The sequence below is a fragment of the Lissotriton helveticus genome, chromosome 4_1, assembly GCF_964261635.1.
Source record: "Lissotriton helveticus chromosome 4_1, aLisHel1.1, whole genome shotgun sequence".
In the NCBI taxonomy this organism is placed as follows: domain Eukaryota; kingdom Metazoa; phylum Chordata; class Amphibia; order Caudata; family Salamandridae; genus Lissotriton; species Lissotriton helveticus.
Genome location: NC_136063.1, coordinates 135,999,440 through 136,026,567, shown reverse-complemented (window position 1 = coordinate 136,026,567; position 27,128 = coordinate 135,999,440). Strand labels below are relative to the sequence as shown.

Below are 27,128 nucleotides of genomic sequence, written 5' to 3'. Positions count from 1 at the left end.
CAAACTGGCGCGTGGAGAACTCCATTCCCTCCTACTGCCTGCGGCCCGGATTCCCAGGGATTGTCACCCCCTTCTACTTGTGGCTCTGAAATGTTGGCGGAATGCACTAAAGTACACTGCAGGAACCCCTCCCTATGCAGACAACATCCCCCTAATTGGCCTCCCGACTCCACAGGGGACTCTGTCAAGACGCAGATTACAACCCTGGACGGATGCCGGAGTAGACAGGGTGGGAGACTTATTTGGTGACGATAACCTGTTAGATCATGCTACCTTCGCACAATCCACAGGGGCCCCGCAACGATTGTACTTACTACACGCCTCGGTGACCCACTATGTTAGACGCACCTGGGCTCCACAACGCACTAAGCCGGACCAACATGAACTGGTCCATCTCCTCCACTATATGGGGACGGGCGGACACTTAGTGAAGTGGCTCTATGTGGGCATCAGGGAACACGCAGCTTTGCCCCTCACCGCACTGAGGGAGGCTTGGATCACAGACACAGGGGAGGCAATCACAGACGGAGACTGGAAGAACATCCTTGGTCACCCTAGGAGAGTGTCCATGAACGTTAAATTCAAATTTATACAGACCATGGTTTTGCACAGGGCGTATCTCACTCCCCAAAGACTACATAGGATGTTTCCCAACACCCCCCACACCTGCCCTAGATGTCATGAAGATTATGCTAATATTATTCACATGTTATGGACATGCCCGAGAATACGTAATTACTGGGTGACGATCAGAAACACATTATTCACTATAACTGCGCTGCGGATCCCTGAGGGTGCATTACCCTGTCTGATAGGTAACAGGAAGAGATCCAAGGCCTGTAAGGCACAATTGAAATTTATAGACTTGGCTCTCTTGTTGGCACTACGAACCCTCACCATGAGATGGAATTCCCCCAGGCCCCTGGATGTAGAAGTATGGAGGTCCGACATGCTGAAATGGGGAAAGGCAGAGGCTGCGGAGCTGCGTAGGGAGGAAGAGAAGGGCCGCCGTAAATATCCTATTGCACAGGAATGGGACCGTATGTTAATAGAACTGGAGGATGCTGACCCAGAAATGTCACTGGAAGATATTGCTTGACCACATACCTGGTATGGGGAATGTCTGTATGCGCGGCTACCTAGCCTAGTTACACTGTTAACCACGCCTACCCATTGTAGTATTCATTTATGCAGACATAAAGCTGATCTATCCATCTTATGAACTATGTACACGGGACCTGCCAGGAGACGGGAGGGGGGAGTTGGGAAGGGCGGGAGTTACATGGGCAATGCAATATTCTAAAGACGCGTAATACATGTTATACTGAAATGTTATATGGGAACATTACGAGAGCTGACGAACAAATTGTTGCAAGGAACAATATGCCAAAGTTAAATTACAGAAAACGGAAAAGACTGTTAATATGTCAGATGATTAAGTGTACAATGTATGATTGCCACAGTCATGAATAAAGAGTTTTAAAAAAAAAAAAAAAAAAAAATGAAGAATCCAGCAAGGATATTGGGCGGTAATTACAAGCTTCAGTTTTTAAACCTTTCTTAAATATTGGATTGGCTCCAGGAGTTTGGGAGATCATTCTCAGCAGCAGCATTAAAAACTCTGGCCAATAGCGGGGCCCACTGATCCATTTCACATTTATACAGGTCTACAGGGACCGCATCTGGACCCGGTGCTTTATTTCCCTTACTGCTAACTAAAGCATCATGGACCTCCTCACTACTTATTGACATAGGCAATGCCTGCCATATTGTGTCCAATAAAAATGAAGTACATAAAACATCCCTATCTGATGGGTTAAAAATAGTAGAGAAAAGTTCAACCCAGGCATTACTGTTCAATGCATGGATGATAGAATCCCGGTTGTTGACAAATACATTGTTATAAAAATTGACCAACATCATATCACTGCCTTCTTTAAAACATAGCCACATAATCTGACTATGGGCACCAACTGTAAAGCACTAATTCATTGTAAATGCAGTCAATTTGATAGAAACAAGAATTAACAGGCCTCCCTTAGCTCTACCAATTGTTGATGCTACAGCAGGGAGCCAGTAGGATGTAAACCCCTCCACATAGATAGATTCTATACACCAAGTCTCTTGTAGACATATAATCTCATGCTCGGAGGCAATGAAATCCATCCAAGCTGGTGTGCCCTGTTTCTTCTTAAAACCAGCTATATTCCATGTAGTAATAATATACCCCTTTCTTATGTTACTTGCTTCTATACCCTTATGGTCAACTGATGACTCAATTTTTGGTCTGTTAGAAACTCCACCTGAGCTGATGGTAGATGGCCCTGCAGATTGACCATCCGGACACAAATCTACCAACAAAATGGGGGTCTCATCCGATGGCAGAAGTGAGGATGAAACCACCTCCAAGATATCCACCAACCCTTTGTTTGCTCCCGTTTCCTGACTCTCCTGTCCCTGTCTATCTACACCCCTACGTCAATCTATTGCATCCATATGACTCAGAGTCTGGAATCTATTAAAGACTGGGATGTTGATATGGGGGGGGGGGGCATAGGTAGCACAGGGAATTGAGGTAGTCTATTAATGGGTCTAGGGGCTGCATCATTTTGGGGCATCATTGGGTGTCTATAAAAATAACCCAAAGGCAGGAGAGTAATGCTATAATCTCTCCTGGATGGCAGTGGGGCATTATTTAGTGAATTACGAGCCCATTTTGGTGAACGGAAGTGTATAATTATATATTCCCCCTCGAATGGTTTTATTAAGGGGCCAATCCATTCTACTCTCTGTTAGCAAAATCTGATTTGCCCCGGCCAACATTTTTGTCTTTTCTCTACAATGACCTCACTGTGCAATAATCACACATTTATGGTGTCTACCCATCTTATGTATCATATCAAGTCAATACTACACCTCTGGTGAAAGCTACACAAACTTGTATTGGCAAAGCCATTTAGCAATGCTGTATCAAGTTGTATCGGTAAATAAAAAAAGAAAATAAAGTAGCACATAAGCATTTAATTTATTTTTCAAAGGAGGTAGGGGAAGCACTACAGGTGTTTGGGATCTGATAAAATGTTAGTCCAGAAATTTGGATCAAATTTATAAATGTGGCTCAACCTTTCAATTACCATTACTCACAGGATCAGGACCCGTACCCACGCCAATCTCTACTCTCTCATGTGATGGATCTTTGCCACTGTATTTTGATCAGAAGAGCTGTATCATTGTTGCAAACAATTGTAAATGCCATAGCAAATTTTGAGTCAATAAGTTGTGGGTAGTTTTGAAGGGCTTTATTTTCTAAATCGATTCTAAAGAAATCTGATTCTTTATTCATTAGTCAAATATCAATCCGGTTACAGAATTGATTAAAAAAAATGGTTGTGAGGGAGATGTGAGCCATGTCGTATGCAGTAGGAGTGACCTAGGAGTGAAGTGCTAGAAAGAAGACGTCGCGTTGTGCTATCGGGTGATCTGTGCCAATTAAGAGAAGGGGAAAGTGGATGAGTGAGACCAACCCAAAAACTCTTGATGAAACCCCCTCCCCCCCCCCCCAAAATGAGAACAGTTCGAACAAGTACAGTGAGCAAAAAATAGTCCGCCGTCCATCGTGTGGCCAAAAGGAGGGCCCCCCCGCCATCAGCAAAGATGCACAAAGAGGGTCCAACATGTCAGGGTCGTTCATTTTGCGGTTGAGTCTTCTCCGGCGAGGGCTTCCGTGGCTGCGGTTAGTGCTGCTTGTTGGCCTTTGATGATTTCTGACTTGTGCGGTCGCCTACCTTGACGATGCCATCCTGACGGGGATATCTCCGGTCCTGAATGAATGCTGCGGGCGTCGGCATCTTCGTTTAGCGTGGCGAGGCCCAGCAGGCGGCAAGCATCTATCAAGGAGTGGAGTTGGTGGAGTTGGCCACTGTGGCGAAAGATGAGGCAAAAGGAATGTCCCCAAGAGTATGATATCCCTTGTTGCCGGAGATTTTCAGTCACTGGGCGGAATTACCGGCGTCGTTGTAATGCGATCAGGGCTAAATCCTGGAATAGTACTGGAGAGTGACCCTGAAACAGGATGGGATGAAGGGCTTTTGCCTTAGTGAGGATGACTTCCTTGACATTGAAATCTTGGACGCATTCCAGGATGTCTGCCGGTGGAGCGTTGGGGGCATGCAGAGGCCCCACCCTATGTGCCCTGTCCAGGACGATGTCAGTGTCATGTGAGTCACCTAGAATGTGGGGGAAGAGACAGTGTGTGAAAGTCAAGAGGTCTCGGGTGACTTCTAAGGACTTTACTCCGCGGATCCGGAAGTTGTGTCTTCGGGACCGGTTTTCTAGGTCCTCCAAGTGTGTCTGAATGTCCAGGTTTTGGTCCTGAAGCCTGATTACCTCCTGTTGAATTACTGTCATTTCGGTTGCTATGGAGTCGCTTTTCTCCTCAAGGCTAGCAACTCCCTCTCCCACAATATCCACGTCCCTGCGGATCTCTCTGACCTCCGTGGCAAATTCAGTCTTCACTGATTGAAAGTCTTCTCGGAGGGTGAGGAATAGCGACTCCAGGAAGGCTTTCGTGATGGGCTCGTCTCCAGCCGATGCGGGTTGCTTCGAAGGATCGGCCTCGGGAGCTGTGGAAGCCATATTAGGATTGGATTGCAAACGTCCAAAGATGTCTTTGAGGGGTTTTGCCTTGTTGGTTCTGGCCTTGGACATTCTTTCCTGGCTCAGTCAGCTGTGTGCTATATCGGTGGTGGTAGTCAAAGTGCGGTCCCGCGCGGAGAGGGCCGTCGATCAAGTAGCACCCGGCGCGCCACGAGGCCCACGTTTCATGCTGCTGATCCTCAGGGCCCCCGACACCGCTGTAAGTCAGATGCCTGAGGAACGAGGAGGGCGGGCCCCTTGCGTCCGATGCTGTCTGCCCCTGGGTGTTTTCCGTGTCAGGTACTGGCGCTAGTGTTCAGCATGCCCCGCTGAGGGTGGTTGGCCAGACTGGTAAATACATTGGTGGGGGGCCAGAGACCCGGTCGCTCAAGCGGGGACCCCACCCAGTCTGCTCCAGCTATGGGAAGTGCTCTTTGCGCCGGCCCAGCTGCAGTGTCTCCGTGGGAACAGTCCCTTCTCATGCAGTGGGGGTCCCTCTAGAGCGCTGTCCCAGGTGTGGATGTCCCTGTTGTGAGTTTGCCAAGAGGAGTGTGTGGCAGCTGGTTTTGGGTTCTTTTAGGCCCCTACATCCGTGATGTCACAGAGGGCTCGGGCTGCGCAGCGGGTCGGAATGAGAGACCCACCATCTTGGGCCACAGGTCCGGGTCACTCCCCCAGCGCCACGGGAGGAGATGTAGCGGTTGGCCCAGTATTACCCCGGTCTTCTTTGGCGTTCTCAGGTCCCACTCGGGGTAGGTGCAGAGGTCTAGGCAGGCGTGCGGGCGGGGACGGGGAAATCCCAGGATCCGCCCCTCCCCACCGCCGGGCCACCCAAGCTGGGTTCAGCAGTCCCAGTTACCTAGGCCCCACCAACGTCCATCGGGTGAACGTGGTTCGCTCACTGTGTGTCCTGAAGTATGCGTTGGTCAGTGGCGGCTCTCGCTGGGCCCTCGGGGCACCTCCTTGTCCCGCGTCACAGGTGGCATGTGCCGATCGCCGGGCCACTGTCCGGTCTAGTGGCGTCGAGGGATGTGTTGGCCGTTGTATTGGCAGTCAGGGGGAAGTCCTGGGGGACTCGGATCCCGGGGGTGGAGATCCAGGCTCTTCGCTGAGAATCCCTCTGCCGAGGCCGCGGCCTCTCGTAGTGCACTGCCAGGCCCTGCGCTTCTTCTGTGGGCCATCGCTAACTAAAGGCCGTGGATTGTTGCGGCCCAGTGCGCCAGCAAGGCCCTAAATCTGTCCGCCGCTCACTGCCCAGGAAGAGTGACGAGTCTTGCGGGGCCCCCCCTGCAGCCCCGAAGGGTATCAGTAGTGCTGCAATGGAAGGAGCCCTTTCTCCTGTGGGGCAGGTGTGGTAGGTCTGGCGGCGGCGCCGGGTGCGGTCCTTCCAGCATGGCGCCCGACGACCGGGAGCCACGGCACCAGGGAGGCCAGTCGACCAGGAGGCTGTTGGTGAGAGGGCCGGGAGAAAAGTAGCCTGCCTCGGTGGTAGAGTCCACGGCCTACCTCGTTTTCGAGGCCACCCCGTCACGGGGAGGCCCGGTGTGGTTCTCCACGGTTCCCACCGAATGCCTGCGATCGCCGCCGAAATTTCGGGCCCTGGTCAGGTCCGGTATATGCAGCAGTGCGTTTCGGGATCACCTTGAGCTTTTGGGGCCCCGATGGAGCTGTGCTATGCCAATGCGAGCGGGCGACGGGCAGGAGCTAAAAGCAGTGCGTCCTACATCGCCGCCATCTTGGCCACGCGGGTCCCTTTTAGAGCGTTTCTTTCGATCATAGACCACGTAGATGGTTACTGCACTGGCTGGTCTAATCTGAGATATTTTGTTAACATTTTTTTGATCATGAGCATTTGTTGCACTTCCTGTTTCACAAGCTCATCATCGAGGAGGTCTACATGTATGGATATTTTAATCTGTATTGGATTACATCAGCCTGTTCCTGCCAGGCCAGAATCAGCACTACCTAGCAGCGATTTGGAAATAAAACTCGATTTGCTAGTGGTGTAGCGGCTTTGTAGATTCTTGCACCAAAGATGGCTGGCTTCCTCCTCTCTCCCAGCACCCTCTTCGTTCACATTGTGTGTACTGCTGCAGATGTGTGTTTACAGTGGGGCATGGGGACGGGGAGAGCTTTGTTGTTTTGAATCACATGCCAGCGCTTATGCAGCATTGCCCCTCTTTGAGTCAGTCCGAAGTGTTATGCCGGCCCTGTGCCAACAACACACTACAGAGTGTCTTTGTGTGGAGCTGAGTTCCGGATTTCATCGCTTCCTCTAGGTCTGCCCATGGCTCTGTGGTGTTTGTCTTGAGCTCTTTTAATCCCATGAGTGGTGGACTCTTTCCTTGAAGGTTAGAGGTGGGCTCTGGCTCGGTTTACATTCAGGCCTATTTGCATAAAATTATTTCTAATGCATTTTCACCTTCACCCGTTAAGGGGGTATTATACATGTGTTTGTTGCGAAAGAAGCGTGCATGTTGAGGCCATAAACAGACATTGCAGGATTCTCTTCATGTTGCTGTGCAGTCTCCTTTGGGGAATGCTGAACAGTTTGACACCACAGCTACAGGGCCTTCCGTTACTAAGTTAATGGAATGTCATTAGCTACAGATTTCTTGGACACCTAGCTAGGATACGCAAAAATGATGGGAGCAATGCTTGCAAAATAGTCTAAACCGCTGTCACTTTCTATGGTAATCGCTCCCACCCAGGATTTATTCCTACTTGGTCACCATAGACACTAGCCACCTCAAGATCAGTACTGACACTGCTCCTATGGGATCAGTCCATCCCAAACTGGCAGATGAGGCCCCCTCCAGAAGGAAAGACAAGCAGCCCCATGCAGGCTTCAGGTTTGTTGGCTACTGTCTGCTCCTCCACAGTGCTATCTTAGCGTATGGGCACGCTGGGCAGTTGCCCAGGGGTGCCACGAGCATAGGGGCCCCATACAGACCAAAATTTAACACACATTTTCCGTTAAACATTTTTATTCCCGTTTAGTTGCTCTGTAGGCAGGGCACTGCTTTGCATGGGGGGCTATAATGCTGTTAAGAAGGCCCTGCTTATCCAGTGTCTTTCCATGTAGTACCTCTTTAATTTTAAGATCGAGCCTACTAGACAGCGCGTGTGCTACCTGTTGTGTGACATATTTTGGGTCTATTGAGAACATACCGAGCTTGGAGCCCACTCATTGCTTACCATTGGTTGACTTTACTGTCACTCATTTTCCTGCTTCTTATTTGATTACTTTTTCTTCAGTCTTGCGTTTGACCTTCTCGTGGAGCATTGCCTTTTTTTACATTATATTTGATTTCTTGGTTCTCTTGCTTAGAGAATTAGTTTTTTCTTTTTCTGTAAGCTCTCCCTGAGAGTGTACATGTTTTTCATGTCTCTACTATCCCTTCTGCGATTTTCCCTTCCCCAAATTGACTTGCCCATTGCTCATCTCTCCGGTCTCCCTGTTGCTTCTCCCCAAACAAGCCCTCCTCTCTCCCCTGCTTTTCTTCCCTATCCCACTGCGTTGCTTCCGACCTCACTGTGTTGCTGCCCTCACCTGCTGTGTTCCTCTCTACCCCGCTGTTCCTTCCACCACACCACACACTCTGTGTTGCTTGCCTACACTGCATTACAATAAAATTGCTTGATAAAGCAGCTTCTTTTTACCTTTAGCCATGACAACCATTGGCTAAGCCAATAAGTCCATGCGAATGTTGAATCTACTATGGCTATAGCAGCCTTTTTTTCTTTAGCCATGCTTCACAGTATCGCCAATAACTATTGGCAAAGTCAATAGGTCTCTGCGAATGTGGAATCTACTGCGGCGGATAGGGTACTCCACAATAGGGCCCTGAGTAAATATTGTTGGGGTGTCTTTCTTTTTTTTTCTTAGCCTTTGAGATAATGGCACCAAATAAATATCCATAATCTCTTCGCCTGTATTGATTCACAAATCAGCTAAGAGGTGAATAGAGACAGTTGTTGGTCTGTGTGAAACTGCAGTAATGATGATTTAAATAGCACACAATACTAACAAAATTGTTTATCGGAACTTCATAATAGGTGTTCCAGTTCATGTAGTTGTTTGCAGCCGACACATACCTCTTTGAACTACTTTACCAGGGTAGAAACTTGTGACGCAAAATGTACACATGAATCTCTGCAGTAAATGACTGGTCTACGAAACTATTTTCCTAGGATGCAAACGTCTAACTTGGGGGTTACTCATTGAATTCTGCATCAGATACATTAGCTTCTTGAGATGGCTTGCCGGTATACCCCGAAACTGGTTGGATAAACATAGATTTCTACAGAAGGTGCTTTACCTCGTACAGTGGCCTTAAAGGTGTTCTGTTTGTGACACTCGAAGTAGTACAGAACAATTCTACCGTCACATTTCACCTGTTGTCAATTAATATTCATGTACTCTTTGAACTCTGCTTCTCCTGCCCTAGCCCTTCTTAAATCTAACCCCAGATTGTCGGTTTTCAGAGTAAATGTTTTCCACTCAAAGCATTGCATCAATTGAGAAGTATCCCAGAGACATTCCTATCTGTCACAACTCTTACATCTGTGCTTCTTTTAGTGATTCACCTTATATGCATGTTTTTATCTTTAAAAATGCAATAAAACAAGTTGCAAAACCTATGCTTTTTTAGTTTATCTATACTTTGTTTTTAAACTGGTGAACAGTTGAGTTGCCCTACTTGAACCTCGGCGTAGGGTGTCACTCAGGCATAGTGTAAATATGACAAAATAATAAAATAAAAAAATTGTGAAAATTAGCACTTTTAAAGTCGAGGCGCCATCTTACATTGCAGTTTCAGCCTGCAGCTCACAGTGGCTTTATTTTCAGCAGGCCAGAGTTACGTCCTGCTGCCTGCCATTCATTTCTTGCCCACCCCAAAACCCTTCTCCCGTCCTGCCAATTCATATCCCTTTCATCCCCTGATGGGCTTTTCAGGGAAATCTAAAAATAACGGCCTAGCGTGTTGTTTATTTTGCAACACTTCCGTGACGTATACGCATGCATCTGACAGTACTTAACATACCGCCCTTGAGTTTCCAGGGAGGAGAAAGTAAGTGTTGGCAGGTGCCCCAGGGGAAGGGGCATGTAGCCAGGCTTCCTTCAAGTACATGTTCTCCTTGATCTGGGTTACTTTTAGTAAGAGTCTGGTTGTAGAGGGCAGCGGTGCGATATGCACAGTAACAGGCCCTATATATATATATATATTGAACCCTTGTACTCTAGGTTACGCTGCAACAGCGAGGCTCTATACTTAGATGATTGGGATTTTGGCGTTGTGTTGGCACAGCGGGTTAATTTCCCTGGTAGTGGTGCAGGGAGAAGGACCCCATTGGCAAGGGGTACTGGGGTAAACGGACATAGGGCCTGTTAGGTTGAGAGAGGTAATGGCTGAAGGTGTCCAGGATCCTTGAAAAACCATTGTGGGGTTTGACCACGATGCATCCTCGCTACGTTAACGTTCTTAATTTAGGGCTTTACCTTCATTGATGGGAAAGTGGCATTCTAGGTCCATATGGAACATGGGCCTAAGTGGGGGGTAGTCTGATATGGAAATAAAGTGTGTTCAATGTCCCTAGAGCAGACCTCAGTCTGGCCCTGGAGGAAAGAAGATTCCAGTGCAGCTCCCACTCCTTCTGACTCAAAACAAACTTTGCAGAAAGCTGCCTCGTAGAGAAAAATGACTCGTAACACACACAATGTAAATTGTTCTGTTGTTCAGAACAAGGTTTGGTTCATCGCCTTGGATCCAACCATTGGGTTTTGGCTGTAATGTCCTAGGTCCTTGTAACAGTGGGAGCTCATGGCTCTTGCTTCTGTATACTCACTCTCCGGGTATTGGTATTTTATTTATGTAGAAAGTTTTGTCTAGCACGAACGTGATCCTAGAGGGTATCAGAGCACTTTACATGAAGAGAATACAATTAGTCATTGGTCTGATCAACATGCAAACAGAAGTGTGAGAGCCAAACACATATCATAAAATACAAATAGGATAAACAGTAGTTGGTCTGGTATAGAGCCAGTACTAAGACGGACAGTGTACATAAGAGTTTGGTATCTATACCTTTTCAGTGTCACCGATATAGTGACTTAGGGTAAGAACTTAGTCAGTAGATAAGATTTGGTTTCTCTTTTGAAGGCGGAGGTAGAGGGAATTAGGGGGAAACATCCTTTACAACGCAACTTTTACCACGCAGTGCCTTTACGATGCAACTTTTACAACGCAAACCATTACAACGCATTTCGCTGGGGGGCGCTCTAGGATAGGGAATAGATTTAATTTACTATCCAACACCTTCCCTACTATCCACGGGGACTGGAGTTGGAATAGTAAATTAAACTATTCACTATCCAGCGCCCCAAAGCACTATGCGTTGTACAGGTATTTGTTGTAAATACCGCGTTGTAAAGGCATGCGTGGTAAAAGCTTGCGTTGTAATGTCATACATCCGGAATTAGGCGACGGTTCGATGGTAAAGAGTTCCATATCTTGAATGCGATAGCTGATAAATTAGCCCCAGTTATCTTTTTGTGAGTTTGTTGGGTTTTCAGAAGCAAGGTGAACGCACTTCATGAGGATCTGCTGCCCCCTGATTTTTCTAGCTTTTGGACCAGGTAACTGGGGGTGTTGAAGTGTAACGCTTTGTGCGTCATGCATGCAATTTTCAGTTGAATTCTTGCTTCGTATGGTAGTCAGTTTAAGGTTTTGAGGGCTGGTGAGATATGCTCATTTCTTTTGGTTCCGAAGACAAGGCTTGCTGTTGCGTCAAGGGAGACTCTTAGTGTCAAATCAAAAATGTTCTTGAGGTTGTCTCTTCTGTTTTAGGTTAGTGCCTGTTGTGGAGCGGTGAGGATCAAAGTGTTTCATCCCAACACCGTTGGTGGGGAGAAGGATACTTCAACAGGACCAGGGCATATAGTGAGTGAACGGGACTCTGGTCTATGTTTATTTTCCAAGGATGTATTTGTTGGCTAAGTAATTCTGCTCTTTCTACTTAAGGGGCTCAAGCGCACCTAAAGGGTAAACAGTAGAGAAGCCACTGAATTCCAGAGAGTGCTCAATGGTCTTAGGGCTTTGTTGTTAGGAGGCAGACAGAAATGGAAAGTTGGTCGTCAGTAAGTTAATTTCCAACAGCTGTCTTTCTTGAGGTCTCGTAGATTATATTGTGAATTCTGGATTGCGAGGTGGAAGGCCTTTTCTACCAGTTGTTTGCAGCCATCACTGAAAGGCACGTCTGTGGTGACAGATGTAGGCTGCCGTTTGCTTGTGGCAGTATCTAGTTGCAGCAGTGTAGGATTACCGGCGTGTAGTGTTGTTTTCCTTGTGTTTTCCCTCTGGGCTCATTCATGAAAACAACATGGGTCACATGGGCCTTCAGAGAGGCGATTGGATGAAATGGTCTTGGTGTTGACAGGTGTTTGTAGCCCTGAAAGGCTTGCTGCCAGCTCTGTGAATAGCATGCCAGTCGCATCACAGTTTTTGGTGGGGTTTCAGCACTTCTTAATTTAACAGGGAGGTCTGCTGTGCAGGAGGAGCTCTGCATCATCCCATGGAAGGTAAATCTAATGCCGGATGAAAAGCTAGCTTGATGCAATGAGGCGCAGTTGGTGATAAAGCTGCCTTAGAGAGAAGAGTTTACCTATGTTAGTGTTTTTCGCCTTCAATTATTTTACTACGCTTAAATTCTGGAGTTAACTGATGTGATGGTCTGTAAACACGACCTTACATGGGACTGCTTTGAAATGTACCTTTAGACATGATCTGTTGGGTGGACTGTGGAACTTTGTGTTAGGGTTGTGGATGGGTACAGGTGGTGGGTCGGATGTGGTCCTCTGGTGGTAGTCCGTAAAGGACCTGGGGCTTTTCATATTGCACATCATTGCTTGGGCAGGTCAAGACCCCATGTGGCACCAAGAGAGTTGGAACGTTGTCCTTTCATGTTTTTTGTCTAGTTGGATAGGCCAATGACAATGGTAAGGATACAAGATGAACACCAGATCTATTTGGAGTCCTATGTCTTTGACATGGCACATACTGGGCCGATATGAATCAGAAAGCCTAATTAGACTTAGACAAGTGGGGAGGATATGTACCAGATGGCCTAGGTTGACTTAGACAAGTGGTGTAAGAAGTGTGTGAGAACTATGCAGATTGGTAAAGCTCCAGGGAACTTGTTCTCTCAAAGCGTGACCTGTGATACTATAGTGAAGCATTGGTTGTGGGTTATATATCTAACTTAGACTGGGTATTACCATAATAGTGGGGAGTTTGAGGAACTAGTTAGAAGGACCACCCAGAGACCAGTTAATATTGTTTAGAGTGGGTGTGGGAATCCGTGTTGAGCATGAGGTGAATATAAACGAAGAAGTGTGGCGATCAGATATGAGGCTGGTAGAGTTGTTGCCTGAATGGCAGACTACATTTGCCTTTGATAAGTAAAGTAGACCGGGACTATCGTCCAAATTGGAGGCGTCCCTCAGGGTTGCAGGATGGAAACTGTGATACTTTAATAATGTGGTTTTTGTGGGTTTTCTATACAGTGTGTGGTGCTTAGTTTACCATGTACACATTTAATTGGGAGGTTGAATCGTCGTTGACCCGCAACAAACAGGCTTAGCCCCATTTATACTAAATGAAAAAGATGCTGTGGGAGCAGATTTCAGGTGTTCCTTAGCAAATGTTATCCTTGTCTGTCTGTTCTTCATATACACTCTTGGATCTGACCCGTTTTATCTGGTTTGTGGGAGCAAGGCGGGCACCAAGCACCTTTCTGACACTTTGTATGTATGATGTTAAGATTTTCAGCACATATTGAGATTTACTAAAAAAACTGTGGCTTAGGTCAGTAGAGAAAACGTTTGTGGTATACAGTGGCAGCACACTGTTATTTCATATAGATAAAGTGTGCTCACTCTCCAGATCAACCGCTTAGAACACCCAGAATAACAAAATCTAGAAATACAAAGTTGAGGTGCACTGTTAATTAGACTAGTAGTTTCATAAAACAGTCACTCGTGTCCCTCTAATTACACCTCTATAGCTGAAGAAAAATATAAAATTCAATGAAACATTTATTGGGTATCGAACACTCTTGTATCATGAAAAAAAAACAAGACATCCGGCATGTACTATCCGTATTTTTTTAAAAAATTCTCTTCACATAAAATACATCAGAAAGTACAGCTAGCGCGTTTCATCCCAACAACCTGGGGACTTCTTCAGGAGTGTTACAAAACACACAGAACATGACTTTAATTACAAAACACTAAGAATAAGCTTATTAGACAATAAGGGCAATATACAAATTAATTAATACTTTAGGTCCATAGACACAAACAGTCAGTGAATAAATTGGGTAACACCTAAAAAGATGTGAAATTAAAAAACACATTTCTTGTATCAACAGTAAGTCAATAACTTCTTCCTCATATCCATGATACACTTGTAATACGGTTGATAAAAAACACAGGCAAGTGTGAGTCACTGTTTAACATTTCTTGAGATAGAAGTAGAACAGCATGGTTGTGCTTATAAAATTTAATATTATAAAAAGAACAATTTCTTGTCATCCAGTTTCCCAGCATCTCATTTATAAATATTACATTTTGAGGAAGTCACAAAATATTCGGTAGAAGAGAGTTCGATTTGATAGTATTGTTTTAAAAAGCTATAATTGCACCCCACTCAAATAGTCCTCTTAATGTGTAGACAAAAATTACTCGCCAACTAATTGTACATGTTGACCAATTTCATTGCTATGGAATCGCTGCCTCGGAAGTCCATAGTTATATAAGTAATATCTGAATTAAAAATAGAAATATGACACTAAATGATCCCCAATTAATTATGTTGTAAACTTGTTTCCTAATGGTAATCAAGTGGTAAATTACCTCATTCCTCTTACCAAAAAGACTCTATTCTCAATGATTGTCACACCGAAAAACATTGTGCATATACTTGTTGCACCTGTCATGCAGGTATTCATGAACGTTTGACCACATATCCCACTAGCTTGAAATTAACCCAAACAAGCAGTAATCTGTGTGAAAGAACAAGAGAAACCAACTATGTAAATCTCTCAGTAAACCAGAATATGTTAACGAGTTACGCCATTTACGCAGTGAAGGGCACTCACCAATGGTATTTATGCAGTCCGATTGCAAACATTGTGCATATCATTTTTGGAACACTGTTTGGTATCTGAATCACGGAGCTATCGAAAAGTCATATAAAGTTTGAGAAAATAAAAAAACTAGAAATATGTATGAACATAGGCATTATTGGATTGAGGTGACTACTTTTTAATTAACATTGTGTATTGATATTCGATTGATAGTGATCTTAGGCATTTTTCTCAGCTTCAATTTATTTTATTGAGGTTACTAGAGTTTACCTAATTTATGTAGGACCCATAGGCCTGATGAGTGCATTCTATATGAGATATTCTCAAATATATGAACAGCGGTTTACATAATTTTGAACTATTACATGATGGCCGACACCTTATCTGCTATGGCTATAGCCGTGTTTGTGTCTTTTCACGCATGAGTAAAAGAACTGATGCTCATCGCGGGGTTATTTAAATGACATGCATTTGTGAGCAGGGTTTCGTGCCTGTCATTTCGGACTGTTACTCAGAAACTAAGGTGAGGTCTTAGAGGTTATAAGTACTATCGATAGCAGTTAGCATGTGGGAAGCTATGTTTTTTTTAAACTTGACTCTAACTGGTTCTTTTAGCAAGTGAGCTCTCCTTAGTTTGATATGGGACTGTTTAAAGCACTAGTCGTATGTTGTAGCCGTGCTGTTTGTAATTGGACTGCACAAATACTATTGGTGAGTGTCTCCGATTGATCGAATGACACGACTCGGAAGCACATTCTGGTTTACGAGAGATGTACATTATGGTTTCTTTTGTTATATTTTTTAGGTCGAGCTGACGTTAGCATTCATGCAAAGCATGAATGCTGTCAGCTCGACAACTAATGTGATCCGTTTTCAGGAGAGTGGACACCAAAGTGTTACGAGCGTCGGATTTGACCTCGGGAGCGAGCGTCTGGTAGCTGCGCATGCGCAAAGCCGCTGCGCATGCGCAAAGCCCTTGCTCACACACAGGCAGCCCCCACCTCTCTGCATGCACGCACGCACACACACACACACAGGCGCGCGCATGGACACGCAGGCATACAGCACCCATACAGGCACACATACAGGCACACTATCCCCTACCTCTCATTCTCTCTCAATCACACACAGTCACGCATGTGCACACACGTTCCCTCGCGCACACACTCCCCCCCCCCCACGCATACAAACAGGCACGCACGCACTTTACATCAGCCCTGGGCCCCACTCACCAACTGCGCTCTTCCGGCGGGGCTCCTCACGGCGCGTCTCCATCTAAATCGGGGCTCCCTCAGGTCAGAGGAGCCCCGCAACAGGCGCCACACTCCTCCTTCTCCCCGGCCCCCTCCTGGGGACCCGGGCTACACCGGACGGCAGGGCGCTCCATGCGCCGGCAGCTCGCGGACCTGGGGAGGCGGGACTTCCGGTCGGCCGCGAGCGGATTGGCCGGCCGGCCAAGAGCTTCCGGGTCCGTCTGCAATGGCGGTCACGAGGCATCAAGACTACTGAAGTGCTATTCGCACATGCTGGGTAAACAAATGTATTGCACGTAGAGACTGGAGGCTTTGCCAGCCACAGGTATCCGTCCCCGTTAATAGTATTTCTCTCCTTATTTAACCGTCCTATCTAAGGTTCTACTCTAAGCTGTGTTGAGATGCGATCTCTAGGCAAGCCGGAAGGTCAAAGCGTGTTTACAGACATGGCACCACGTGTACGGCAAAAAATTACACCGAACTGTCCTGCCGAGCACTTAGAAATACATCGCATTGTAGATAAAATAAGTGCGAGTTACCTCTTTAGTCTCCTTCATTAGTGAGCGCATTGCCTACCATCTTCCAGAGGCTTCCTTTCATGTCGGAATATCCCAGGGTCTAGTAAATAGTTCCCAGTGCTGCCTTTGTGTTGTGTTGTTTCATTGCAAACAGCTGATGTGAATAACTCGCACCACCTTCTCTCCTTATTACCGCAGTGATTAGCCTTTTGCTTTCTTACGGAATAGCTCGTGCACCTCTGTGTCGCGGCTGGTGTGAAGGTGGTACATTCAGCTCAGAATCAGAGCTAGCACTGCAGTCTCTTATAGGGAGCGATGGGATGACGTAGTAACTCTGTTTATTATTATTTCACAAGGCTGCACTAGTCCCCTTGTGCACCTCTGTGTCGCAGATGGTGTGAAGGTGGTACATTCAGCTCAGAATCAGAGCTCACACTGCAGTCTCTTGTGGGGAGCGATGTTTTTTTCCCTAAAAACCCCGGACTCAAAACAGCTCCCTGGCATCCCTACCCTTCCCATCCACTGCCTCTCGCTCCTTTCTACCTTCTGTCTCTGCGCCTCTTCTGTTATTTCTTAACCTACGCTTCCTCCCTCATTTCTTCTCCGCCCTCCACTCTCTCAATGCGTTTGCCTTTATCTGCCTCCAGTGATGAGTGAGTCCTGTTATTCGTTCTCTCCCACTCACCGGCGTCGCCCCAACAACTGGTTCAAATATGTTCTCTCAATGTTTCAAGCTTTATTACAAATGTCACAAAAAGATGTTTATATTGCACTTCTGTTCTTGTATTTTTGGCACAATAAAATACACTGAACATAATCTTCACAAAAGTTATTTACAAAAGTTTAAGCTATTGCCATTATAAATTACAATAACTTGTAAATATTAATTATTTAAAAAAAATAAAAGCCATTGTTATTTGTAATATCAATACATCTTAGTCACGTAAATACAATACATATTACATTTCAAATGCTATAGGTGTCACATTTGCGAAAGTTAAAACTATTGGCATTGTAAATGACAAAACTATTAATTTTGCTATTTTCAAAATAACACATAAATAAAAAAATTGTCATTTACAATACCAATAGCTCAAACTTTCCTAATGCGAGACCTATTGCATTGCAAATGCTTGTGATACAGATTACTGCTTGAATGGGCTAATTTCAAGCCAGTGAGGATATGTTGTCTGGCATTCAAGAACACTTGCAAGAGCAGTGCAACAATTATTTGCACAATGTTTGCAATCGGACTGCACAAATAACATTGGTGAGCGCCACTGACTGCGTAAATTGCGTGACTCTTTAACATACTCTGGTTCATAGAGCGATTTACATTGTTGGTTTCTCTTGTTATTTCTTACACATATAACTGCTTGTTTGGGTTATTTTGGTTAGTTCCAAGCTAGTGGGATATGTTATCAGACGTTCATGAATACTTGCAGGAACCGTGCAACAAGTATATGCACAATGTTTTTCGGCTTGACCATCATTGAGAATTGACTCCTTTTTGTAAGATGAATGAGGTAATTTACCATAATTCAGATATTACTTGTACAACTATGGACTTGCGAGGTAGCAACTCCATATCAATGAAATTGGTCAACATGTACAAATAGTTGGCGAGTCATTTTTGTCTACACATTAAGAGGACTATTTGAGTGGGGTGCAAATGTAGCTTTTTAGAACAATACTATCAAATCAAACTCTCTTCTACCTAATATTTTGTGACCCTTCCGTAAAATGTAATATTTATAAATATGGGATGCTGAGGAACTTGATTACAAGACATTGTTCTTTTTATAATATTACATTTTATCAGCACAACCATGCTTTTCTACTTCTGTCTCAAATGTTATACAGTGACTGTTAAAATGATTGAGGCTTGTCAACGACATGAAACTTCACTGTGTTTATCAACCATATTGCAAGTGTATCATGGATATGAGGAAGAAGTTATTAACTTCCTGTCTGTACAAGAAATGTGTTATTTAATTTCACATCTTTTTAGGTGTTACACAATTTATTCACCGATTGTTGTTTGTGTCTATGGACCTAAAGCATTATTGAATTTGTATATTGCACTTATTGTCTAATAAGCGTATTCTCAGTGTTTTGTTATTAAAGTCATCTCTTGTGTGTTTTTTAACAGCCCTGAAGAAGTCCCCAGATTGTTGGTATGAAACGAGTTGGCTGTATTTTCTGATGTGTTTTATGTGGAGAGAAATTAAAAAGAAAATACGGATAGAACATACACAATGTTGTGCTGTTTCTTCATGATACAAGAGTGTTCGATAACCACTGAACATTTCATTGAGTTTTAGATTTTTCCTCCGTTATAGAGGTGGGTTTAGAGGGGCACGAGTGACTATGGATCCCTGAGGAGTTAGTACCTTGGTAAAGTTCATATTGTGACTCTGACTAGTGCAATATGTGATGCCTTGAAAACGATAATGAATTTTGAAATCCGTCCCTAGTGAACCCTTGTTTTTCAGAATTAGGTGGAGAATGATGGCAGTCACTATTGAAGGACGTGGGTGTGTGAGACCAGACGGAGAGGGGAAAACCAGAAGCCCCAGAAAGAAACTTCAGTTAAATGACCCACTATCTGTTGAGGTTCGATAGAATGCATAAAGATGCAATGCTTACACGACCCTCTGTTCCCCCAAGGTAGCATCCATGAGCTTGTTGGGGATGGCTGGCTATCGGTGAATCGGGGTCACAGCTTAATTACGGGCTAACGCTGTACTCTTCAGCCTCAGTGGGGTTGTAGCTGAAGCAAAAGGTCATTTTAGTTTTCTAATCTTCATTTGGTTTCTAGAACTTGGAAATAAAATCAGGCGTATTAGAATGTAATCCACCCATGGAGTCGTTCAGTACCCTCCCATTTTCTATTAAAAAACGTGCTATCTGATAACTACACGAAAATGTAGGTGAATGAAGGGTGAAGGAAACCGGATTTTCCCCATTGCGGAATGTGCTGCAGGCCGGGACCAGTACTGAGCAGTAACATCGCCTTGCACTTTGTTTAGGGCAGCACTTTTAATTTGTTTTCATGTAGTGTTCCGGCTCTTATTTTGTGGTTGGGTCATGCTCTATGTAACATTTTTTAATAAGGCACAGAATGTTCATTGTTTTTTTTTTTTCAAAACATATTTTATTAGGTTTTGGTAGTTGACAGTATAATAGAAACAATCCACTGCTCCCTAAGTAGCAGAGAGGCAGCGGGCATATAAAAAAAAACATCACATTCAAATACAGCCAGCTAACATTCCCCCAGTTCCCACCCACCACTAACCCACCCGGATCCCTCCCTCCACCCCGCACGGTGTCTGAATTGTCCATCTAGAGGAGCCTAGCAATCGTAAACGCTGCACGTGAGCCAAGTCACCCTAAGCCAGTACGGACGCGATCTGCGTCGGTGACCCGAGGCTCCGGGGGGTCCAGCAGAAGGCCTCTGTAGTCAGCCCATTTCTTCCATATCTTATAATGTTTTGCAGGACACCCCCTCGCCTCAAATATCGGACGTTCTAGTCCCATATTAAAGTCCAAACCTCGTTTCCACACCTCCAGCAGTGGGGCTCTTGTAGCCTTCCAGGCCCTAGCGATGTCCCTCTTGGCCACTATAAGTCCCAATAGGAGCAAATGTCGCTTGTAAAAATTCCCCCCCACCTGTTCCATGACATGGAGAAGGCCCAACTTCGGCGAGCGGGGAAGCTCCCAGCCCAGCACCTCGTCTAGGCACTCCCACACTCCTGTCCAAAATCTCTGCAGTCTCACACACTCCCACACCGTATGAAGAAAGGATCCCACTGCACTGCCGCACCTCAAACAGTCCGGGGAGGCAATCAGACCCGCTTTCCACAGTCGTTCCCTCGTGTAGTACGCCCTATGGAGGTACTTGAATTGAATGAAGCGCAGGCGCACCGCAATCGCTGCTCCCCTAGGGGCCTCCAGGGCCTCCCTCCAATCCTCCTCTTCCAAACTCCCCAACTCTCCTTCCCACACCAACCGCAATTTGTCTAGGGAGGGGGAACAATGGGTGACCAGTGTCTGGTATATACTAGAGATTTTTTTTGTTTCCAATTCCCCCATGAACAATTTAGCCTCAAGAGGACTGAATTCTGGCAATGAAGTCAAGTTCGCTATGGAAGGGGTCAGGGCATGTCTAAGCTGCAGATATCGAAAGAATTGGGATTGGGGCATATCATATTCATCTCGCAGAGCCTGAAACGACTTTAGGACCGGGCCCTTCATAACATGACCCAGCGCCGAGACGCCGATTGCGTCCCAGCCACCAGAATGTTCATTGTTTTGAAGTCTTGTGAGCAATGCTGGGTACTCAGTCATAGACTTTAGAGGGAGATTTATAGCAAAATGTAAGCGAACAACCCACTGTTAAGGTTAATAAGCTAGTTATTTTTTACATGCCAGCACAGAGGAAGGCTTTCTTTGAGTTGAATGCTCCTGGTATATATTCATATATTCCTTTCTGTGCCAATAATAAGCACAGCTTTTTTTATGCACGCAGTAATTGCCGGGAAGCTCTTGATTGACCAGCAGTTGTCTTACTTACAATCATGTCTTGAAAGACCACCACCAGACCAGCAGTTGTCTTACTTACTATCATGTCTTGAGAGACCACCACCAGTAGAAGTGTTGGCAGAAAAAATTAGTAAGACAGCATGTAACCCTTGAGCCCCATGTTCTTTTCCCCTCTGGCCCTGCTTTGCTTTGTATGTTTCTCGGAGGCTTATTTTCCTTTCCTTCTTTACAGTGTACTAATGGTCACTTGATGTGCGCTGGCTGCTTCATCCACCTACTAGCGGATGCCCGGCTGAAGGAGGAGCAAGCCACGTGCCCCAACTGTCGCTGTGAAATTACTAAAAGTCTATGTTGCCGAAACCTGGCGGTTGAAAAGGCTGTGAGCGAGCTGCCCTCTGATTGTGGCTTTTGCATGAAGCAGTTTCCTCGCTCCCTGCTGGAGAGACATAAGAAAGAGGAATGCCAGGACAGGTAATAGGCAAGCGTTTTTTCACTTACTCCTCACCGTGGGTTATATTTTATCATTCACTGTGTCTCAAAACGACTACATTCTATTGTGTTGTCACAATCAGCCCCAACTCTTTGATGGGCCACTGCCGCTAGCCCTTACCCGCCCTGTAATCTTCAAGAACAACCATTTCCCACCAAACTTAAATCCAAACCTAAGTAGCCTCTTCCTACTCTCCATTTTTACGTCGAGCCTAGCAGCAACGCGCATGTGCTGCTCGCTCTGTGAGACTGCTGTAGTAGAGTATGAGAGAGAGGCCATGCCCACTCCTCCCATATTTTTCATTAGCTTGTGTGTTTGTCTTTCGTAAATGCTGCCTTCAGATCTGTTAATAGGCTTGTTAGTCCCTCCTTAGTATGTCCTTTTTTTTTTTGCAGAGTTTTATATAGCGCGAACTTGACCCGAACCGAATCGGGTATCAGAGCGCTTTACATAGCACCAGTTACGTTAGATGTCTTCATTCGTACCCTCCCTTTGCGACAGGCCCTTTTACTTCAGTTGTTACACAGGACCTGTTATTTAGTCTTTAAGCACGATGGGCCAGATGTATCAATATTGCATTTTGCGATTTTAAAAAAGCGAATTTTAGCAATTCGCTATTTTGGCATCGCAAAATGCAATGTATTTAGGTTTCGCAAAAAAAAGCGATTTACACATATTCCTTAATAGCGAATTGCAAATTGCCATTCTCTATCAAGGAATGCATTCCCATTCATTCCTATGGGCCTCGAGTCCCATAGGAATGAATGGGAAGGCATTCGCAATTTGCGATTACCAAATAGGTAATCGCAAGTTGCGAATGCAATTGCAGTGGTGCCAATGGGACATAAGGCCCGACTGATGCAAAAAAGGTAAGTGTGCACATGTGGCGCGCACACATGCCCTAAGGGCATGTGTATGCGCCACATGACACTTAAGAAAATTCAATTTTGTGTATTTTCCTAGGGATTTGAAAATTACCACCAACTTGAAGTTGACGATTCCTTAAAGCAAAGTCGCATTCTGAGAATGCTTGCATTACATTTAGGGAATCTCAAATGGCGATTCCCGATCTACATTCGCAAAATAGGTAATTGCAAAAATTGCGATTACCTATTTTGTGAATGCCTTTTAGGTTTATGCATCCCAAAAGGCTTTCTACAGTTCGCAAACGAGCGACGGGCAAAACCCTTGATACATCTGGCCCTATTTACTTTGAGTTTCTCGTAATGCAGGCCGGACATGCACTGCTTCAGCTGAAACCGCTTGTGTTTGTTTTAGTTTCAAAAGTGTTTTTATTGAAAATTTCAACAGGTGTATAGGGAGACATCTCTACAAGAAAAGTAAGCTTAGAGCATATAGCGGGCGGGACAGACCAGCATGTCTTCCCTAGCATGCCAAAACAAGCAATGAAAATATGCCCAATAGGTGGTTCGACATCGTGCGTGGAAGGGCAAATAAGTGACATAAGAAAACCAACAAGAACTAAAAACCCCCACCCCCTTCCCTCGCAATCCCCCAGCCCCCCACCCCGACCAGTGTGCCTGTGAAAGTCAGTGTTACCAGCATGGCGTCGCAGAAGCGCGACGGGACCAGAAGTAAAGTCACCGAGAGTCATCGGTGGTGTTAGTGAGGCGCATAACCCTAAGGTATCTGGGGAAGGTAATTTCATTTAATTCCTTGGACAGAAGGTTCAGCAAAGGAAGCCACGTTTTACGGAAGGCGTCTGTGGAGTTAGTGAGAGTGGCGTGAATGCGCTCCATCCCAAGGGTGAACCACAGTTTGTGGAGCCATCCAGTATGTGTAGGTTTAGTCGTAGAGCCCCAGAGTGACAATATATGTTGCGTGGCTGCCTGCATAGCGATGCCCATCTGTCTCCCACGCAATGATTTCAGGGGGAACATTAGTGCATTGGGTAGGCCCAACACAGTATACGCAGGGAATCTCGGGACTTCAGTCTCGAAGGTGGAGTCAATCTCATCTAGGACTTGTTTCCAAAAGTCTCCCAGCTCCGGACACTCCCAGAGGATGTGGGTTAGGGTACCCTGTTCCCCGCACCCTCTCCAGCATAGGTCGCTGCGCTTCGGGTTCCCTTGGTGTAGTCGGACTGGAGTAAGGTGCCAGTATATGGCGAGTTTCACTGCGGTCTCCCTTGCCTTGGTGTTGCGTGTGGTGTGTGAGGCTCTATAGTAGATGTACCCCCATTCTTTGGGTGACAAGGCCCTCCCCAGTTCCGCCTCCCAACGTCTTTGGCTAGCTGATTTAGCCAGGGCGGGTAAAGGTGCGAGCATTTTATAAAGTTCGGAGATGAGGTGTTTGTCTGTAGTTTTGGTAAGCAGCCATTTCTCAAAGTCCGTCATGGGGCGGCTCACCAGGGTGATGATTTTAGGGTCAGTGAGCCAGTGTCGGAGTTGTAGGTATTGGAAGAGATGGGGACGCTCTAACTCCTATCCTTGCTTAATGTCCTCAAAGGTAAGAAATCCGTTCAAGTCAAAAAGGGCACCCGCAGCCTGGCATGCCGAGCCCCGCCACTGAGAGAATGTGCCTGTGCCCTCGCCTGGGGGGAAGTCAGGGTTGTCTAGTACGGCAGTGAAGGGGGAAGGGAAAGTGGTCAGCCCGTGTTTAAGTGCTACCCGATTCCACACCTGTAGAGTTGTGCGGGTAATGGGGGACCGCAACATATATCTCGGCCTTTGATGTTTAGCCAGGAATGGGATTCTCCACAGCGGCGCTTGCGCCATGGCTCTATCCTGGAAGAGCCATCTTTTCTCTGATTCGGGTCTGTACCACTCCACCAGATATCGGAGTTGGGATGCCTGGAAGTATCGCACCAAGTCTGGGACTCCAAGGCCGCCCTCATCCATGCTTCTGTACGTGAGCAATTTGTGAAGTCGTGCTCTCTTCCCTCCCCAGATAAAATTAGATAGCAAGTCCTGTGCCTTTTGGGGGCATGATAGGGATCGTTTGAAACAAATATAAAATCCGCGGCAGGATTGACATTTTTACAGCTGCCACCCGTCCCAGCAGTGAAAGAGGTTGTTTGGACCACCTCGCCAGGTCCGATCGGACCTGGGTGGTGAGAGCGGCGTAATTGGTGGAAACTGTGAGATCTGTCGAGGGAGTCAAGGTTATTCCTAGGTATTGTATTTGGGCGACTAACTGAAGGCCACTAGCGTGTCCTATGGTCGGGGCCTGCGGGCGTGCGTGCTTGCCTAGCGGTAAAATTAGGGATTTTGTGATATTAATGCGGAAGCCCGAGACCGCCCCAAACGAACCCAGTTCCTCCATGAAGGCAGGTATAGAAGAATTAGGACTGTCTAGGGTGGCTATGACGTCGTCCGCGTAAAGACTGATAGGATGGGGTTCGTGTCCGAAGTCAATGCCCTCTATCTTTGGGTTGTCCCGGACTCTCTGTGCAAGCGGCTCAATATACATTGCGAATAGGAGGGGGGAAAGGGGGCACCCCTGCCTGGTGCCTCGTTGGATCTCGAACGGGAGCGAGTGCAGGCTCCCCAGTCGAACCGTGGCCTGCGGGCGATGGTAACAGCCCGCAATGCGTGAGCAAAAACGGTCACTAAGGCCAAACCGGCGGAGCACATGCTGTAGGTAGTTCCAATTTACGCGATCGAACGCTTTTTCTGCGTCGATGGCGAGAAGCGCAGAGTCCGATGTCTGAAAATGTGTCTTATCAATAAGGTGGAGTACTCGTTTGGTGTTGTCGCTACATTGGCGGCCAGGAACGAATCCGGATTGATCAGGTTCCAAAAGACCAGGCAGGCACGGGCCAAGGTGTGCTGCAAGAATACCGGTATAAAGTTTTAGGTCTAGGTTTAACAAGGAGATGGGACGGAACGCGGAGCAGTGCGTGGGTTTTTTCCCTGGTTTAGGAAGCACCACTACTTCAGCGGCCAACATGTCCGGAGGTATGGCTCCCGCCCCCTCAAAGGAATCGAAGAGGCGGGCAAGCACCGGGGCCAGGCGCCGGCTGAAAAGTTTATAAAAGCCGGCCGAGAAGCCGTCCGGCCCTGGGGATTTGAGTGGGCGCAGTCGAGATATGGCAGCTAGGACTGCTTCTTGGCTTATGGGGGCGTCGAGAGCCTCCGCAGTAGACTCGGGGAGTGCGGTGACGGCCGCAGTGGCCAGGTACGCCTCTATATCCCCGGGTGAGGCCTCCTCCTCCCCGTACAGGGAAGCGTAGTAGGAACGAAATGCCTCGGCTATCTGTGCATCGTCCGCGAGTACCTCACCATTATCGCCGACCAAGGTATTGATTTTGGCCCGCTGGGTCTTAGCTTTTAGAGCGCTAGCCAGTAGGCGACCTGTCTTGTTCCCTCCGACATAAGAATGTCGTAGGCGGAGAGCTGCGAATTCCGCCCGGTCTATATCCAGACTAGCGAGTTGAGCCCGAGCCGCTTTCAGCTGTTTCCACACGCGGGGGGCACAGGTGCGGCTGTGTACTCGCTCCAACTCCGCCACCCGTGCTGTAAGTTCCTCTCTTTTGCTCTTACGATCTTTAGCTTCCGCTGCAGCGATGGCTATGAGTTCGCCCCGCACGACCGATTTCAGAGCCCCCCAGAGCGCCGTCACCGAGATGCCAGGTGTGTTGTTGGTGGCTAGGTAGGCATCAATGCGGTCACCAATACTTTTAGTGACAGCAGGTCGCTGTAGCAATGTTTCACGGAGGTGCCATGGGCCTCGGGGGCGGTGGAGTGTGCGGAAAGTGAGGGAGAGTTCCACTGCGTCGTGGTCAGAGAGGGCTGCAGGTATTATGGCAATCTCCTTAAGTATCTTAAGGAGGTCCGAGGAACCCAGGAAGTGGTCAAGCCTGGCGTAGGTGTGGTGTACATGGGAGTAGAATGTGAATTGTGAGGCGGTCGGGTGTCGGGCTCTCCAAAGGTCTACCAGGTCCCTGTCCGACAGCCATACACGACAGGCGGAGGACAAGGCCCCAGTGTCCCCGTAGCGGTGCCCAGATCGGTATGCATGTGTGTCCATAACGACATTGATGTCCCCACCTAGGAGTAGGGATGCATGCGGGGTTTGAAGAGCTTCGGACACGGCACCTTTTAAGAAAGCCTCTTGACCTGTGTTCTGGGCGTAAAGGGAGCCAATTGTAAGTGTTGTGTCGCCTAAAGTAAAAGTGTGTGCCAGGAGACGGCCTTTGATTTCCCCCACCTTATTACCCACCCTCCCCCTGAAAGATCTAGAGATCAGGATCGCAACCCCGGCATGTTTTGTTGGAAGGGAGGAAAAAAGTTGCTGTGGGAAGGCTCGCGAGTGCATCCTGTGCCAGTCCCTCTGCAGGAGATGTCTCCTGCAGCAGGCAGATATCAGCTTCAGAGTTTTCCAAGTAGGAGAGAACAGCTCTCCTCTTGATCGGGTTGTTAAGCCCTTTTACATTGAGCGTTATGACCTTAAGAGTGGTATTCGTCATCGCGCAGGGGGCAAGTGACACAGCTCAGAGTGGGCCATCGTCATGTTATGGGAGCATGTGGTGATGTGTGGCAGGTAATGTGTGACTCGGCGCCTCGGCGTAGCTGG

The 27,128-nt window shown here is 46.7% G+C and overlaps 1 protein-coding gene across 1 annotated transcript in view; it reads left to right on the top strand.

The window, feature by feature from the left end:
• ZFTRAF1 (zinc finger TRAF-type and ring finger containing 1) overlaps nucleotides 1-27,128 on the top strand; it is an 86,412-nt gene that overhangs the window by 21,914 nt on the left and 37,370 nt on the right. The window contains exon 2 of the mRNA XM_078686546.1: nucleotides 21,333-21,571. Coding sequence (XP_078542672.1) covers nucleotides 21,333-21,571 — 239 coding nt within the window. The remainder of the gene's footprint in view (nucleotides 1-21,332; nucleotides 21,572-27,128) is intronic.